Here is a 17,105-nt window from a genome sequence, read left to right as displayed (position 1 = left end):
GAGTTCTGCTCCAGGACACAGTCAAATTAATTGAAAGTTTGATCCTTTTGAAGTCTGCTTCAGGTGGGACAGTAAATCCTGCCCTCATTGTGTCTCCTCGGCCCCAGGCAAGAGTCTAGATCCATCCTTTAAACACAAAAACCCGACTCCATATTTAAAACCCTTCAGTGCGCTACCAAGGTGAGAGCCTAGGTCCCTTCACATGGTCTAAAGCAGAGATGGGGAACATCTGGACTGTGGGCTGCATAAGGCCGTGAAATCATTCGTTCTGGCCCTGCCACGGCAACCACAGGTGCGACCCAAAATTCAGTAAATCTGCAGCAGGCTAAGTTTTACACTGATATTTCGTTTGGTCCCGTGAGCAATGTAATAAATATCCACATGACCCTTGACACAGAACAGGTTCCTCCCCCCTCCTTCTTCACCAGCTCCACCGCACCTCCCTCTGCTCTGTTTCCAAACGCACAGGCCTCTGCTGGCCTCAGGGGCTGTGCAGGCCCCTCCCTCTGCTCCGACACTTCGCTCACAGCTGCACGCTGAGGTCCATCCATCTTGCAGATTCAAGGCCAACTGTCACCAACAGAGCAGGCCCTGTCCCTCTGTGCCTCAGCTTCCGCTGTGAGAGGGGGGACCATGGCCTTCTCACCATGGCTGGTTCCCGGGCCTAGACCTTCCTTTCTGCATTGTCTGCTACTCCTTTGTGCCCTTTGGGATCCCAGGTGTTGTCACCTCCTGTCGTGAAGGTCCCATGCCCCTCCCTGCCACGCCCTCTCCCACCTTTCTCCGCATTCACACTGAACAGCCTTCTCTTCGTACTATGGCATGAAAACACTCTCACAATTGGCCGGCTCGTCTTTCTTGCTCCCTGGGGCAGAAATAGGGTCTGGCTGGTTGCTCTCTGTCTTCTGAGGCTCTCACAGTATCCTGACCAGCATCCAGCTCTCTCCCGGTGCTGCGTTGTTGATGAAAACATGGCGGTGCAGGGCTCCTGCCCTGCCAACCACTGAGAGGGGGAAGCAAGGAACACTGGCTGTTTACAGGGTGCTCGTTCCCTGCAGGAAGCAGTCACATTAATCACAGAGAGCAAATCATATTGGATGCCGTGGCCAATGCAATTAAGTCTTTGTCAAGCTGCCTGACTTCGGCTAGAGATGAGAATAGTGTTGAAACGCTTCCCAACGGCCAGCGCCCAGGGCCGGGGCCTGCTTGGAATGGGCAATTACTGCAGCAAACAAGCCGTTGCTTAGGCTGTCAACAGTGTTTTTTTTCCTCTCTGCAAATGCAGAATGAAGTGGAAAATGCGGTGGGAACTCAGGGGCATTCAATTTACTGATAAGACTCCATAGGCGTGGGGACAGGCAATGGGCTGGGGTGCCCTGGGGAAGCTGTTTAGCCATCCTCTCCCCACATGTAACATTAGACTGATGTCCCACCATCCTGGTTACTATGGAGATGGACAACGGAGACGCGGTGCTGCACTGCTCCCAGCCACGCCAATTTCTTTTGATGCCATTTGTTATCGCATGGGATAACAAATGGGAGAGGTGACGGCTGGGCTCCGTTTTCTTCTCCCAGTTGGAAAGCTTCTAGCACGGCTTGGCAGGCTAAGGTCACCAGGCTGGCTATTTGTGCAGACGGTGCCCACTCCCCGCAGTGTTATGGGGCACACTGGGCCTACTGGATGGGGTGTCTACGACCAAAGAGACCTGACCAGGCCTTTGGCAACCCAGGTCCTGCCTGGTGCTCCGGGGCCAAGGAGACACATGTTGCCTACTGTGACAGCTGCAACCCTAGCTGGAGGTGACAACAAACACCAGCAGAGCATCTCACATCACAGGGTAAGTGTGGCTGATGCGAGGTGAGGGGCATCTGGACCACAGAGTATTCCTCCAGAACTGCAGTGTGGGAGAGGCAATGAATTCCTCCCCCAGGGTCCCGGAGGCCAGGTGTGCAAAAACAGGGGACTCATTCTTGGCTAATGCAAGCCAGAAAGAATACAAGAGGCAGTGTCAACCCCACCACTCACTGCTGGGTGCGGACACCGCTCCACGTGAGGCTGGACACCAGGCCCCCAGGTGCCCACGGGCATGCAAAGCCCATCCCTGCTGCTCCTGAAAGGGAGGGCATTTCCACTGCCCTCGCCCCCGCCCCCCAAAGTGATCCACAGGGCAGCTCCTCATTGTGTCTGCTGAACACCAGCAGGTGCAGGAGCCCCTGTTGCCAGCTGGGGTCATGGACCTGCACCTCACTTACAGAGCATGCTGGACAAAGGGGGTTGGCTTTTACCATAGTGACTGGGAATCCTAATGAAGGATGTGAGCCTCCAATCAGCCAGGGGCCCACAGCACAATCCACAGCCACCACATCTCTCAACAACACACCATCGCCTTCCCCCAGGAACCAGTGCGCCTGTGGTGTCTTCCAGGCCAGGGATGCCTTTGTCCCTCTGCTAGCCCAGGAGTCCAGGAGTTGTGGACCTGACTCCCGGTCTCCCTGAGTCTCCCTCACAACTGTCTCGCAGTCAGACCCAATCTGCCTCAGATTCAGTGCCCTGTGCAGCCGCTGCAGCCCCCACGGGGCCAGGCCCCTATCACCTCTCACCTCCCCTAGCTGGCTCCTGCTGCACCCAGCCGCCCCACCCCAGCTGTGCTCCACACGATGCCTTGGAAATATTCCCGGCTTACAACTCTGATTTCCGCCCTCTGGATCATTTGGTGGCAATGCCTGTTTATTCTTTCGACTTTTATCCACTGACTGCTTCTTTTCTCTAATAGCTTAGTAAAAGCAGCTACAATGCTCTTACAATGCTTTTACAACGTCCCATCTGACCCCTCCCTCCACTGGCACCTGCAGCCCTCCTGGCCCGGCTGGCGTCACTTTCTTGATGGCCAGGGAGAGTCCCAGAGCAGAGACGGTGTGGCCAGCAGGACACCGGTGTATGCTGTACAACATTGACATTAAAGGACATTAAATTCAAGTTTGCCAACAAGTCAGCCTGTCCCACACATGCCAGGACAGCACAGGGACATGCAGGCAGACGTCAGAGCACTACATGGGTGCACCAGAGATCAGTGAGCTTCAAGAGGGGCACACGTACCACCCCCCTCCCACCTTTCCTTCCATCAGCTGTGATCAGGAGAAAACACAGCCTCTGCTGTCTCAACTTCATGCTGGCCACTTCCAGTAGGTCCGTCCTCGGCTGGTTCCCCTACTGATGAGCACTTTCCAATGCCCCAGAGAACCTGCACTCTTGTTGCCCTTTCAAACACATGTTGAAGGGGAGAGAGATGGCTTCTGAGAGGTCAGGGCTGGAGTGGCAGAGGAGCTCTGTGTCATGCCCTCCTGCCCTGCGCAGTGGCAGGGTCGCCAGCTCTACAGTTCTGGAAGGTTCCGTGGCAGGCTCCCAGAGTGTTCCATCAGTCGGAAGGCAGCAGGGCTCAGCAGCTCAAGCTAAGAGCCCAGCATACGTGCTCACCTTCTGCTGAGTTTGAACAGGACTTAGCCACCCCAACTCACACGACGGTTAAGTCCCAAAGCCATGGCATAATGGCTCCCATTGTTAGTGTCTCAAGGGAGGACCCTGGAATGACTGGGTTGGGATAAGTTGCTGGGGTGGAGCTGCAGGACTGAACCAGAGAGAGAGGGACATGGAGAATGAGTGTGTGCTGTGTCAATCTGTTTGGTATTGGCCTGTCAACTGAAGACCAGCCTACTGATTGATAATCATCAGCCTATCAATTGATAATGCTGCCATGAAGGGAGCATCAGCCATCAATCCTTCCAACCCCACAGCACTCCAGGAAGGAGACCCTGGAGTCTGTACACAGGACCAGCCTGTCCTGTGAGCTGCTGTCCCCCTGGGAGACCCTGAGCGCTAGTAAGAGGATCTGTGCAGCCAGCCACGGTCTCCGGACTGCAAGAGACACTGTTGGTGCCCACTGGCCTCCTGCCAGGGAGGGTACCACTGTGCATCAGGCACACTTCCTGACGGTGGCTGGCCAAACCATGCTTTGTGATCTGTGTCCCACAAACCCCCTTGTTTACCTCCCTGGCAGGTGAGGCACCCCCACCCCCCAGGCATCTGCATCCATACCTGTTGGGATGGTGCTCCGGGCCTGGCTGGCCGTCGGCTGGGCCATGTGCCGCAGACAGCTGCCGGCTGGCGGGGAGGCTGCCAAGTGCTGGGCATGGGCCTGTGGCGTGGTGAGGGGCAGGGCGGGCCTGGTGGCAGTGGCCGGGCTGCTCAGGCTCCCACCGCCAGGGTGCATGGTTGTGGCCATCCCTTTGGCCAGTGGAGACCCTCCGACCCCATTATTCCGAGGAGGCCCTGCCCCTCCTACAGGAACCCTAGGGAAATGAAACAGAATCACATTGGTGACAGAGCGCACATGAAACCATGCCACATGGCCTCTGGCAAAGGCCTGGCCCGCTCTCACCTTGGGGCTCTGAGAGATGAAGACCAAGTGGCCCTGGGCCAAATTCCTAAGGCAGCACCAAGGCAACCCAGTAATGGGCCACGTCCAGAGGCTAGGCTGAACAGAGCCTTCACAGTGCAGGGGTGAGGGTGCCCAAGTACAAGAGAGTGCAAAAGAAGCAGGAGAGGGGCCGGAGCTCTGGCACTCGGCTTAAAGCCCTGGCCTGATGTTCAAGTCCCGGCTGCTCCACTTCCAATCCAGCTCTCCCCTAACGGCCTGGAAAAGCAATAGAAGATGGCCCAAGTCCTTGGGCCCCTGCACCCACATGGGAGACCTGGAAGAAGCTCCTGGCTCCTGACTTTGGATCAGCTCAGCTCCGGCCGTTGTGGCCATCTGGGGAGTGAACCAGCGGATGGAAGACTCTCTCTCTGTCTCTCTCTATAACTCTTTGAAGTAAATAAAAATAAATCTTTATAAAAATAACAAAAAATAAAAGAGCAGGAGAATGCTCCCAGTTAAGCACCAGGGCTGCTGCCCTGCTTCCTTCTACCATGGCTGTGTCCATCAGCCCAGGAGCTGGGTAACCTCCGTCCGGGCCCTCTGAGGCAGCAGCGTTCACAGCTCTGGCTGGCCCCTCTCTCCTGGCCAGGTGGCCCCTGGGTCTTGAACCCCAGGGCTAGAACCTCCAGCAAGGAAGACCTCCAAGGTCGCAGTGCCTAGTGGGGGCTTCTACACGATGGCTGAGGGGAGAGGGGCCTCCCAGGAATGGACCGGCCTGCCGGGGGTTACGGGGGAAGCACTGTCTCTCCTCTGCCCTCAGAACTGCCCTGGTGCAGGACAGCCACCGCCAGGAACCAGCAAATCACACTCGCTCCCTGCTGGAGTTCTCCTCCACCTAAGGGGGTCATTTCTGAAGGCCAGGACAGACATCTAGCCTAGCGGTCAAGATGCCCACGTGCCACGTTGGAGTGCTTGGGTGCATGTCCTGGCTCTGGCTCCTACCTCCAGTTTTTTTTTTTTTTTCTTCCCTCAGAGGGAGCAGGGATGACTCAAGTAATTGGGTGTCTGTCACCCATGTGTGAGACCTGGATTGAGTTTCTGGCTCCTGGCTTCGGTCCCAGCTGAGGGTGTCGTGGGCATTTGGGGAATGAACTAGCACACGGAAGCTCTCTGTCTTTCGGCTTCTCAAAGTAATTAATTATTTTAAAAAAGCAAGAGAGTGGGCTCATACATTTTGCAAGGCCACTTATTTGCAAGGCCATAGTCACACTTTGGAAGGCGGCAGACAGCAGCCTCCGGTGACAGCCATAAGCCCCTCCCTCTGCAGGTCAGGGTGCTTTTTCACAGTGTACCGTGTACCCTAACTTCCTTAGTGACAGCCGCACCCCTCCACCTGTTTTTAAATGAATTCTGAACCTCCCCAGGCTGCACGGGACTCTAAGCAGGGTGCCTCCACGTCTGGTCTCTGCCCGGCCCTCGGACTGCTGACCCTAGGAGGCTCAGCATATCTGCCCAGTGGCGTTGGCAATTTCCCTAGAAAACACTGAGGCTTCGAGAAGGTGTTATGTCCTGGTGGCAGCGCCAGGGGAGGGGACAGTCCTCTACTTCCATGACTAAAGCCCGAGGCCAGCCTTTCTGCTTCAGGGTGGGGCACGCGCCCATGTGTGAGATACTGACGAGGGGCACCTGCTGGCTTCTTCTCAGAGGGGCTGCTGATACCACAACAGGGCCAGATCCAGAGTGACTTTCACTTCTTCAGAAAATGCACCTGGCAAAAGACCAAAAAGTAGGCCGGTGCCACGGTTCACTAGGCTAATCCTCCGCCTAGTGGCGCCAGCACACCGGGTTCTAGTCCCGGTTGGGTCACCGGATTCTGTCCCGGTTGCCCCTCTTCCAGGCCAGCTCTCTGCTGTGGCCCGGGAGTGCAGTGGAGGATGGCCCAAGTGCTTGGGCCCTGCACCCGCATGGGAGACCAGGAGGAAGCACCTGGCTCCTGGCTTCAGATCAGCACGGTGCGCTGGCTGCATTGGCCATTGGAGGGTGAACCAACGGTAAAAGGAAGACCTTTCTCCCTGTTTCTCTCTCTCACTGTCCACTCTGCCTGTCCAAAAAAAAAGACCAAAAAGCAACTGAGGAGGGGCCAAAGCATGGCTACAGCCAGGCGCCCAGGGGGCCTCAGGAGCTCCATTTTTATGAACTGAAACTCTTGCTACATTAGCGGCAGGGCAGAGAGTTCTCGAGGTAAGCTTTTGACTGGAATTATCAGATTTCACTTACTTCCTTACTCATCCTGCGTTTACAGGAACCTAGTATAAGCAAATAGTAGGCAAGGAGCCGAGGGTACAAAGCCGGAGATGGACACTGTGGCCAGGGGCTGGCAGGTGAGGGGGCTCCACACACCTGTAGTGGACCACAATGAGTGGCAGGTGCTGACACGCCATTCAGGCAGAGGCGTGGGGAAGGGGAGGCTGGGCAAGACTGTCCACAGCAAGTGGACACAGGACCCTGAAGGATATGTCGGATCTAATTCAGCAGGAAGAAGGGGTGGTGAGGCATTCCAGACTTGATGGGGTGTGCGGGTAGCCCCAAGGGCCAGGGTCACTCCCTCCACAGCCAGAGTCCAGCCAGGGGTTTAGCTGTGTTGGGTAAAGGATGCCGGTGTCAATGCCAGGCTGAGGTGCCCGGGACACCTGCTGAAGTCCCTCCAGAGTCTGGGCAGAGAGGGCCGAGGGCGCCCTGCCTTGGTGCCGGCCAGCTGCACCTGTGTTCCTCCAAGCACTCAGAGAGACTCAAGCAGCTTTGAGGCCAAGCCATGTCCCAGACTGCAAAAGCCAGCCCAGTGCCCTGGGCCACATGCCCTGGGGACGCCATTGCACACCTATGGAGAAGCACAGGTGGCCCGGGGACAGCTCCCACCACCAGCAGTGCCCTGTGCATTGCCCGAAGCCTCTCGGCGGCTTGCTTCCCCAGCTTCTCTTTGCCGAGGGTCACCTGAGTCAAGGGGCCTTTAACCCTTGTCCCTGGACACCCTGTGGCACTGTGAGGGCAGCCATCCTCCCATCGCCTGCTAACAGCTGTGAAAAGCACGGATCAGCCCAGCGCTCAGAGCAAGGTCTGGCTGATATTAAGTCTGTCTCACAGCAGTCTTGAGCCAAGGTTTGCCATGGAAACCCAAGGGACTTGCCTTCTGTTTAATTACCGCTGTGCCTGCCAGGGGCTTCCATGGCCAAGACTGTTTGGACTGAAACTGGGTGCTAGACCCCTCAGTGTGGTGGAAAATCTTCCGATAGTCCCTGATTACCTCTTTGGTGAGTTTTCAAATGACATTTTTTTTTGTTTTATGAAAGTAATAAATAGGTTTTGTAACATACAAGAAAACACAAAGAAAAAGCATTCTCAGCTAGCACTAAACAGCAAGGCTTGTTCTTGTGAATGTGTCATTTTTGCCTTGTATGTAAGTATGCGTACATGCGTGCTTTACATACAACTGATACATGATGACATACAGTGGACACACATGAGCACTCTATGCTCACACATGCACATGACACAGTGGACTGTACACTCCCACTGTACACACATTCACATGCTTCGTGCTCACATTGCACACACACATGCACAAACACCATACTACATATGTAGTACACGCCCACACGCCTACAACCCTCACATGGTACACACACTGATGTGGCATACACACCCACACACATGCACGCACACACACAAGAATACACACTGAGAAACACCACACACCAGCACACACGCCCTGGGGACCCCATTGCAGCTTTCCCATACCCGCTCACGCCCCAGCGCCTCCTGTTCCCGCTCCTCCGCTCTCAGCAGCCAGTGTGCACGGAGCCCAGCCAAGCAAACCCAGCTGGGAAGGGGAAGCCGTCAGGGTTGGGGGCCAGGGTCTTGCTCCCTGCTCACCCCAGGCCTCACCTGGACACGGGCGTCACGTAGTTGCCGGGAAACACCCCGGAGAGGCCGGTCCTCAGGGACGCGCCCTTGAACCAGCCGTCCTGGCACTTCTCCAGCACCCGGTACATCTCGCCCTTGCGCAGCTCCAGTTCGTCATTCTTCTGGGGCTTGTAGGCGTACAGCGCCAGGTGCCTGTGGGCAGAGGGCAGGCGGGAGGGCGTCCTGGATGGAGCCAGCTTTGGAGGAGCCCGGGCGCCGTCTGTGGGGGCAGCCTCACACCCTCACTGAGTCGCTTCTTAGAGCAAGCCATGGAAGCAGCTGGCGCAGCTGCGGCGGGAGCGGAAGCAGTCACTCCACTGCCCGCGGTGGGGGAAGCAGCTCCGTGAGTCCAGGGCCCTCCAGGGGACTCAGAACGGGGACCCCGGGGGCTGGGTCTCAGGGCCTTGCAACTTTGTCTGGGACCTGCTGCTCTGAGCAGGATACAAAAGTGCGCATGAGCTAAGCTGGTTGGGGGCTGGGCTTTCCTCGCTGAACCAAACCAGGCCTCGTTGACCTACACGCCTCACTCCACCAGCCCGGGGTTGGAAGCTACGTGTGACCCCTTCTGAAGAGAAGGCGCCCAGTTTGGGAATTCTTGGCGCCCACGTCCTGCGAGATCTGTGCTGTGACTAATTATCTGACCGGTCTCACTTGTAGACGAGCAAGCGGCAGACTCGGTGGGGAGAGCTCCAGCCGGGGGCTTTCATGTGGCCCGCAGCAGCCCCTCTCGGAACACACCCGAAGACCCCTGCACCCGCACCTCACAGGGCTCCACGGGGATGGACCTCAGGCACAGGGCTGCTCTGTCCTCCCGGGAATGGCTGGCTTTGAACGGACAAGACAAGTGCATCAGGTAACTGCACCTGCTCACACGACTCCACTAGGAAAGCGGGCAAGGCCTCAGGCCCACCGGCTTCCGCAGGGGGATTTTAAAGGAGTTCCACGTGGCAGATCTCACACCAGTGAGCGGACTCCCCATGGCACCCTCCTGACTCCAGGGGCGCCCTCTTTCGGGGTGCACTCGCTGTGGTTCGAAGCAGGGTGGAACACGTCCAAGCAGAGTTTAAGAGTCTTGGGCAGCCCTAAACTAGAGTAAAACCTGCCAGCGCCTGCAGCAGCCCACAACAACCTGCTGTGGAGTGCTGCTGCCCCTGGGGGACAGCTGCGCCTGGGGGTTTCTCTCCCTGTTGGAAAAGATAAACACTGGCAATCAGAAACAGGGGGAGCACCCACCACCACCACCACCACCCCCCCTCCCTAGCTGGAAAGACCCAGGTGGTCAGCGCTAAGCCAGCTGGCCAGGGGACAAAGAGAACGCAGGGCATAATCGTCCTCTCTGAGGGTGACAGAGGACCTGCTGCAAAGGGACAAGTTGTGAGAAAGCTGCATTTCCACCACAGACACGGGCACTGCTCTGTGTGTGTGTGTGTGTGTGCGCGCGTGCTGCCCAGGTGCCACGGAGGGAGGCGGTGGCTTCCACAAGGCCAGGCTGGGGCAGCAGCAGGAGGCAAGGAGCAGGGAAAGAGCAGACAGGGGATCCTGGGAGCTGGGAACATACAGGGCGAGTGTGCCTGCTCACAAGGCTGCAGAATGGACACGCACACCCGGCTTACGTTGGTCTTGCTGTGTCTCTGTATGATGTCAGAACCGGCTCTGGCTCTGGAGCCCAGAATGCCAGCTAGGGCGGGCTGTGCAGGGCCTGAAGTGCCACTCACACACCTTGAGCTTGTTCGGGAGGCGGCCAGGGCTCTGCATTTGCCAGCCATGGCTGGGGTGGGGGGGTGGGGTCCAGGCTGAGGCTGTGGGCACAGAGCCCAGCGGGGGGCCCAGCAGTCTGTGCTCTGCTGGGGAGCTGACTGGGGCAGGGCCTGGCGAGTCTGTCTTCTTCCCCTGGGCCCACGCAGGCTCTGGCCACTTGCCCGTGGAGGATGGGGCAGGGCGCCCCGGAGCAGCACCGTGCAGTTTCTGCTGTGTCGCCTGCACAGCGCTGTGCGTGTGTGGCCTTGTTGGCCTCCCCAGGAGGGCGGAGCACAAGCCTCAGCTTCAAGGGCAAGCAGCAGGGGACCAGCATTGAAGGACCCTTATGGGGGAGAGGGACAAGAAACTAGGCCTGGGCAGATATCAGGGGCTTCTTAAGAGGTTAGATGTTCCCCAGGGTCCAGCGGGCACGTTCTCTGGGAAGGAAAAGTCTATCCCCTTTAGAGAACCTCTAGGCATGCCCAGAGCAGAGCTGCCACTCCCCTTCGGAGAGTCTCAGTACTCTCCTCAGCATTCTCTTCAGCTGGTTCCCTCAGCACTCTCCTCAGCATTCTCTTCAGCTGGTTCCCTCAGCACTCTCCTCAGCACTTTCCGGTATGCTAATTGTCCCTCCGAACCGGCCAATCCCATATGCTAATTTGTTGACTATATAACCTGTGTGAAACTGCCGCTCAGGGCTCCTCACCGCCTTAGGTGGGGGCCCGTTTGCGCAAACGTACAATAAATACCTCATGCTTTTTGCATCAACTGGTCTGGAGTCTGGATTTTTGGGCGTCCTCTCGAGCAAGTGGGCATCTCTACAACTGAGAGGTCCAACAGCATGTCCTGCTCAGTAGGAGTCGCTCCAGGACACTCCCAGAGTACATTCAACAGGCCCCTGCTTCAGGACCTCCGCACTTCCTCTCCCGTCACTGGCCCTGTCATTTCTCATCCTTGGCCTCTCCCCCCAAGCAGGTTAGGATAGTGTGTGGCACATGGCAGATTCATTTGTTCAAAAATTTTAAAAATTAGGGATCCTGATTTTGAAGCTCAGATTAAGACTGCTGAGGGCAAAAGCAGGTGCATGTGGGGCCGGCGCTGGGGTGCAGCTGGTTAAGCTGCTGCCTGTGGTGGCCACATCCCATATGGGCGCTGGTTCGAGTCCCGGCTGCTCCACTTCCGATCCAGCTCTCTGCTATGGCCTGGGAAAGCAGCAGAAGATGGTCCAAGTCCTTGGGCCCCTGCACCTGAGTGAGAAGACCCGGAGGAAGCTCCTGGCTCCTGGCTTCAGATCAGCACAGCTCCGGCCGTTGTGGCCAACTGGGGAGTGTAACTCTGACTTTCAAATAAATAAATAAATCTTTAAAAAAAATATAAAGCAAGGGCCAGCCTGTGATAATGCCCACATCTGAATTGTGTGATAGTCGGATCTGTGCACTTGGGCGTAGCCCTCAAGTGACTGAGAGTTAGTTACCTTTGGGGAATGAGCTGATTTTCTTTACTAACGTTTTAGGATCCCGATGGCACTTAATGGGACAGGGACTTTGTGGGCACTTCCCAGCACAGAAGGGAAGTTCTCTCCCTTCCCCATCGGAACAAAAATGAGGCTTCTTTATATGGGGTGAAGGGGTACATTTCAAGGCAGCTTTAACTTTTAAGCCGGAAAAGGATTCTTTCAAGATTCCATTCTTATTTTAAATAAACACCGGCATAGCTCCTCATGAAATAATGAAGGCGGGAAAACGGAAAACCTAGAGGTGAACTTGGCCCAGCATCCACTGCCGCATTTGACTCAGACTGAGCGTGCCGGCCACACAGCCACAAAGCAGGGACGCCAGCTCCAAGCCCGCTCACCTCCCATTCCCCAGCACAGACTCCACAGAGATGTGTTGTTCAGGTTTGAGAAAAAGATTCAGGGGCCAGTGTTGTGGCTCAGCAGGTTAAGCCGCTGGTGGTACCTGCAGGCCACATCCAACGCACTGGTTCAAGTCCCAGCTTCTCTGCTTATAATCCAGTTCCCTACTAAGGTGCCTGGGAAAGCAGCAGATGACCCAAGTGCTTGGCCCTTGCACCCACATGGAAGCCCTGGACAGAGTTCCAGGCTCCTGGATCCTTCCTGGCCCAGCCTGAGCCCTTGCAACCATTTGCGGAGTGAATCAGTGATTGGAAAATCTTTCTCTCTCTGTCTCTATCACTCTGCTTTGCAAATAAATAAATCTTTGCTTTTTTTTAAAAAAGAGATTTGAATGTTGTGCTCTATCAAAGCAGGAGGGAGTTGCAGGTGTGTTATTAGCCCCCAGGGATGCAGACACCCCTCGGGCAGCAACGCAAGCAGGGGACAGACCCCGAGGGACAGTGCACACTTTCTCCAAGCGCTGTCACCAGTGCCCTTCCTCTCCCTGAGGTCTCAGCCACACATGGCAGGTGCCCGGCCATCAGGGGAAGCACAGAACTGACGCCCGCCCTGTGATATACACAAGGTCTTGTGCACGCCCTGCAGGAATTCGGCGGCCAGGGACGCCAGTGTGCGCGTAGATGAGAGTCTGTGCATATCCGTGCAGGGCCGAGACAGTGCTGTGGAAGCTGTCAGCAGAGAGGTTGATTCTGGGATCAGCGGGGCGGGGCGGGGCTCACTACACAGGGAGAGGCTGCAGGGCACCCACACACTTGGGCTTTTCATCCTCAGTTTGAAATTCATTGTGTCAGAGGCGTAAGCCCTCCTCTGGTCTCAACGGGTTAACTGCAGCCTCTAGGTGCAGGTTGCTGGGGGAACCACAATGCAAATAAGCCTGACTTCACCTTGGAAAATCTCTCCCCTCCTACTTTTTTTTCCTTTGGGTGTTTCCAAAGGAAAACCAGAAGCAAATGGCTCTTCCAGGTCGTTTTCTTGGTGTGGCGTCTGTGGCTCTGGCCTGTGCTGGGTGGGGAGCGTGTCATTCCTCTCTGAGTGACTCAGGAGGACTGGACGGGCCACCAGGGAGAGCGGCCTGTATCTCGTGAACGGATCGGCTCCTCCTCCCCACTGCTGCTGGTCCCCCTGGGTCTCTGCAGCAGCCTCCCTCATCTGGTGGCTCCCAAGAGACAGCCACCCTAAGGGCCCCTTGGTTGTGCAAGGTGCTTGGCCGAGTCGGACCGCATCCTCAGGGCTCCGTGGGGGGCACATGTGTCGGAAGGAGGTGTGGAACCCGGGAGGGCCAGGTGCACCTGCAAGCAGCATGGCTTTTCTCTTCCAGGCTCCTGTTTTCCATTTGCTTCAAAAGGCTTTGGCCACGGACTGCTTGGGTCGCTTCCACAACCCACCCAGGCCAGCTAGGCAGTCTGCCATGCCCAGAGATCACCTGTGTGGGTTCTCACACAGAGGGTGGTTCTAAATGTACCTCATCAGAGGCAGCAGTCGGGTGGTTCGGTGCTGAGAGCCCTCTGCAGCACCGTCCTGTATCCTACAACGGCCTTGTTGCCAGTGAGGGAAAAGTGCCTCTTGTGAGTAGGTGGCTGAGGGAAAGGTGCCCCCCCCCCACCAAGAGGAAGCAGCCCCTGCAGGTGCACCACTGGGCACCAAGCCAGGGGCTGGACTTCAGCCTTGTCTGGCACCTTGGGACAGGCTGGTGGCTGCTGCAACACGGCACGCCAGTGAGCGTCGTCTGCTGTCACGTGCCTGAGCTGGCCTCTGCTCACCCACGCCGCTCGCTGATTTCCGCAGTAAGATTCCCCTGCTGGTAACTGTCTGTGGATTTCTCTTCCGTCCTCATCAGAGTGAATCACAGCATTTCAGTGTTGCTGTCGGTTTCACTCCCTTCCCCTCTAGCTGGAAGTTTGCTCATGTTTCTCCGAGAAGATGTGACAGATTCCCTACCCGTCCTGCAAGGAGGCCTCTGCTTCTGCCCTCCTTGCCAGCCCACCCACCCCTGCTCAGGCCGGGGACAGCTGTGCCCACCCACAGAGCCAAAGCCCTAGAGCCCCAGACCATCAAACACATCTCAGGAACTCTCTTCCTCATGGGGAGTCCTGAGAGCAGTCCCCGGACCCCTCCACCTCACGGTCTGCTTCCAGACCCCGACATGGGCCATGCTGGTGCTACAGGGGAGGACCTGCTCTGTGTGCCCAGGCTGCTCACCCCGTGTCTCTGGCCCCAGCAACAGCCCTCATGGGCCCTCTGGAGGCTTCGAGAAGCGCCCGGTTTTCCCCAACCACACACCGACTGACCGTGGAAGCTCCCCTTGCAGAGGGCAAGGGAGGCTCCAGCAGCCAGGAGGTGGGGCTGCTCTTGGAGCACCGGCAGATGAGCTGGAGCTGGGGCACACGGGCATCTCTCCCAGAGGCAAGTCACAGTCAGCCCCGGGCATCCCACTGAGGTCTGCACTATGCTTCCCTATCTAGTACCTGAAGCCCAGCAGAGCTCCTAGCAGGCTGCACATGGCCGGGGCGCTCGGTCTCTGCTGCTCTCCTTGGTCCCTCACAGGTCAGGGCTGCTCAGCCAGGGAGAAGGCTCTTCCCACCTCCTTTGGGCCCTCCTGCCCATCCAGGGTTCTCATCACCCTTCAACCTTGGGCTGGCTGGGCTCTGACCTGCAGCGGGCTTCCAGCACCGGACATACGCATGAGCCTATGGGAAACCCAGCAAGTTGGCTGGACAGTGGAAGGCACGGCCCAGGGCCAGAGGGAACCTCCCAGAGCACTGAGACTGGGGTCTCTGACGATGGGTAGCCACCTCTGGGTGCTGGTGTGAGAACAGAGGCCAATTCCTGTACATCAGGGCCCTTAACCCCACAACACGCCAGTGCCATGGAAACTGATTATGTGCTAGGCCAGCCAAGTGAGAATGGGCCCCTCCGTCGCCAGGGTTACCAATTCAGGCACACAGTGTGGCTGCAGGAATGCAAGCCACGTGGCAATGAGGATTATGGACAAGGGTCTGCTGGAGTTACTCCTGAGCTGATGTCCACACGGGCCTTCCAACTGGGCCTGGAGTCCCATGGCCATCACTCCCCGACCTGCACATGGTTGCTGAGGTTGCTTTTGTAGACAGCTCCACACTTGTTCAAGTTCAAACCTTTGAACGTGACTTAGAGATTCTGCATTGGGAAGAACAGTCAGGGGAACAATCCTGACCTTGCCTGGGTACCAGTACCCACAGGACCCCTAGCTACAGAGCATGAATGAGCAGTCAGATTAACACCCTACCTGAGGTTGGCACTGTGGCTCAGTGGGTTAACGCCCTGGCCTGAAGCACCAGCATCCCATATAGGCGCCGGTTGGAGACCCAGCTGTTCCACTTCCGATCCAGCTCTCTGCTATAGCCTGGGAAAGCAGTGGAAGATGGCCCAAGTCCTTGGCCCCTGCACCCACATGGGAGAATCCAGAAGAAGCTCTTGGCTCCTGGCTTCGGATTGGTGCAGCTCCGGTCGTTGTGGCCAATTGGGGAGTGAACCATTGGATGGAAGACCTCTCTCTCTCTCTCTCTCTCTCTGCCTCTCCTCTCTCTGTGTAACTCTGACTTTCAAATAAATAAATAAATCTTTTTAAAAAAAAAAAAACCTATCTAATACACCCACGAGGTCAACCTCAGCTTTTCATCCCGGGCGATGACATAAAGAATGGGATTTCAGAGGTCAAGCTTTCAAAATGGGTCATGCACACTGCTGCAACATATGAGGTCTTGTCTAGCCTGTGCCCGTTGCTCCGTGTAACTGAGGAACACACGCACACACACTGAGTTCAACACAGCCAGAGCCAGCAGACGCCTTCCTATCCAACTCCTTGTTGCCTTCAGAAGGAAAGAGCTGACCTGAATCCCTTCCCTTACCCTGAGGAAAGTCAGCTTAAACAGAGCAGCCATGCCCTGGGCTAAGGCAGAGAGGAAGAGTGAAGAGGGGAGAGGGGTGGGCCAAGCAGCGTCGTCCCCATGGCAGAGGGGCTGGGTGAGGAAGAGGATCCTCTACACTCTGCCAAACTGAACATCTGCCCAAGACTTGAAGGACCTTCCCCGGGCAACCCTGGGGTCTCTAAGACAGAGCAGCAGTCTCCATCCAGGGAGGGGACACTGCTGGCCCTCGAGGAGCAGGTAGCAGCTGCTGGAACCTGGACACGGCTGAGCTTTGCCCTTGAGGTGCTCAGTGTCTCCCGCCCTGGCCTGCATTCTGCCTCCCACATGGGGAACACACTGGGCCACCCTCTGCAGAGACAGATCTCCCTTCCTGGCTGGCATCTGCATTCAATTCTCCGACAGGAGAGAGTCCATCACCCCTCCCCAGCCTCACCATGTGTCCCCACCCTGGGCCCAGCTGTGAGGCACCTGCTTGAACGGACCCAGGAGCAGGGACAGAAAACAGCTAGACGGTCTCTCAGAACCCAGGAGCACTGGGTCAGGCCCTCAGTGGACACTGAAATCCACTGTTGCTCAAATCCTCCACATACGTGGTCTTTGCATGCAACATATACTCACTCTTATCACCAAGACATCTACAGCGCCTGACACAAAGCCCACCCACTGCTTACTGTGTGTGCATCCAACACAGCACTGGGTGCACATGAAGTCCAAGTTTTGCCTTTTGGAACTTTCTGGAATTTTACTTTTGAATATTTCCCATCCATGGTTTGGCTGTATCCATGGGAACCAGCAAATGCGGACCGGTAGGTGTGGAACTTGTGAATGCAGGAACAGGCTAATTGTATCCCTGTTGAATGTGGGTGAAAATTTGAATTTTAACACGAAGACATCTAGAACGTAGCTTGGAAATCTGTGCTCCCTTCAGGGAGCTGGGTAAACACTAGGTAAGTCACACATTTCTTTTAGCTTGGTTGGTCATGGCACAGCTTTCGTAGCCGGCACCAGGCAAAGTCCAAATGTGCTGACTTGAGTAGGCGAGCGTGCACCAGACTGTTAAGCTGCTTGTGTTAGGTGGCAAGTTAGAAATTAGCCTGTGTGTGTGTGTGTGTGTGTGTGTGTGTGAGAGAGAGAGAGAGAGAGAGAGAGAGAGAGAGAGAGAGAGAGGGA

The 17,105-nt window shown here is 56.5% G+C and overlaps 1 protein-coding gene across 1 annotated transcript in view; it reads right to left on the bottom strand.

Moving 5' to 3' along the window:
* The window catches only part of SH3RF3 (SH3 domain containing ring finger 3), a 328,669-nt gene that overhangs the window by 38,438 nt on the left and 273,126 nt on the right, over positions 1-17,105 (bottom strand). The window contains exons 6-7 of the mRNA XM_062210075.1: positions 8,358-8,528; positions 4,094-4,347 (exon numbers count right to left, since the gene is read on the bottom strand). Of these exons, the coding sequence (XP_062066059.1) occupies positions 4,094-4,347; positions 8,358-8,528 (425 nt within the window). The remainder of the gene's footprint in view (positions 1-4,093; positions 4,348-8,357; positions 8,529-17,105) is intronic.

The sequence above is a fragment of the Lepus europaeus genome, chromosome 13 (genome assembly GCF_033115175.1).
Source record: "Lepus europaeus isolate LE1 chromosome 13, mLepTim1.pri, whole genome shotgun sequence".
Lineage (NCBI taxonomy): Eukaryota > Metazoa > Chordata > Mammalia > Lagomorpha > Leporidae > Lepus > Lepus europaeus.
The sequence above is the reverse complement of the archived record's forward strand: the minus strand, read 5'-3'. Positions and strand labels throughout refer to the sequence as shown.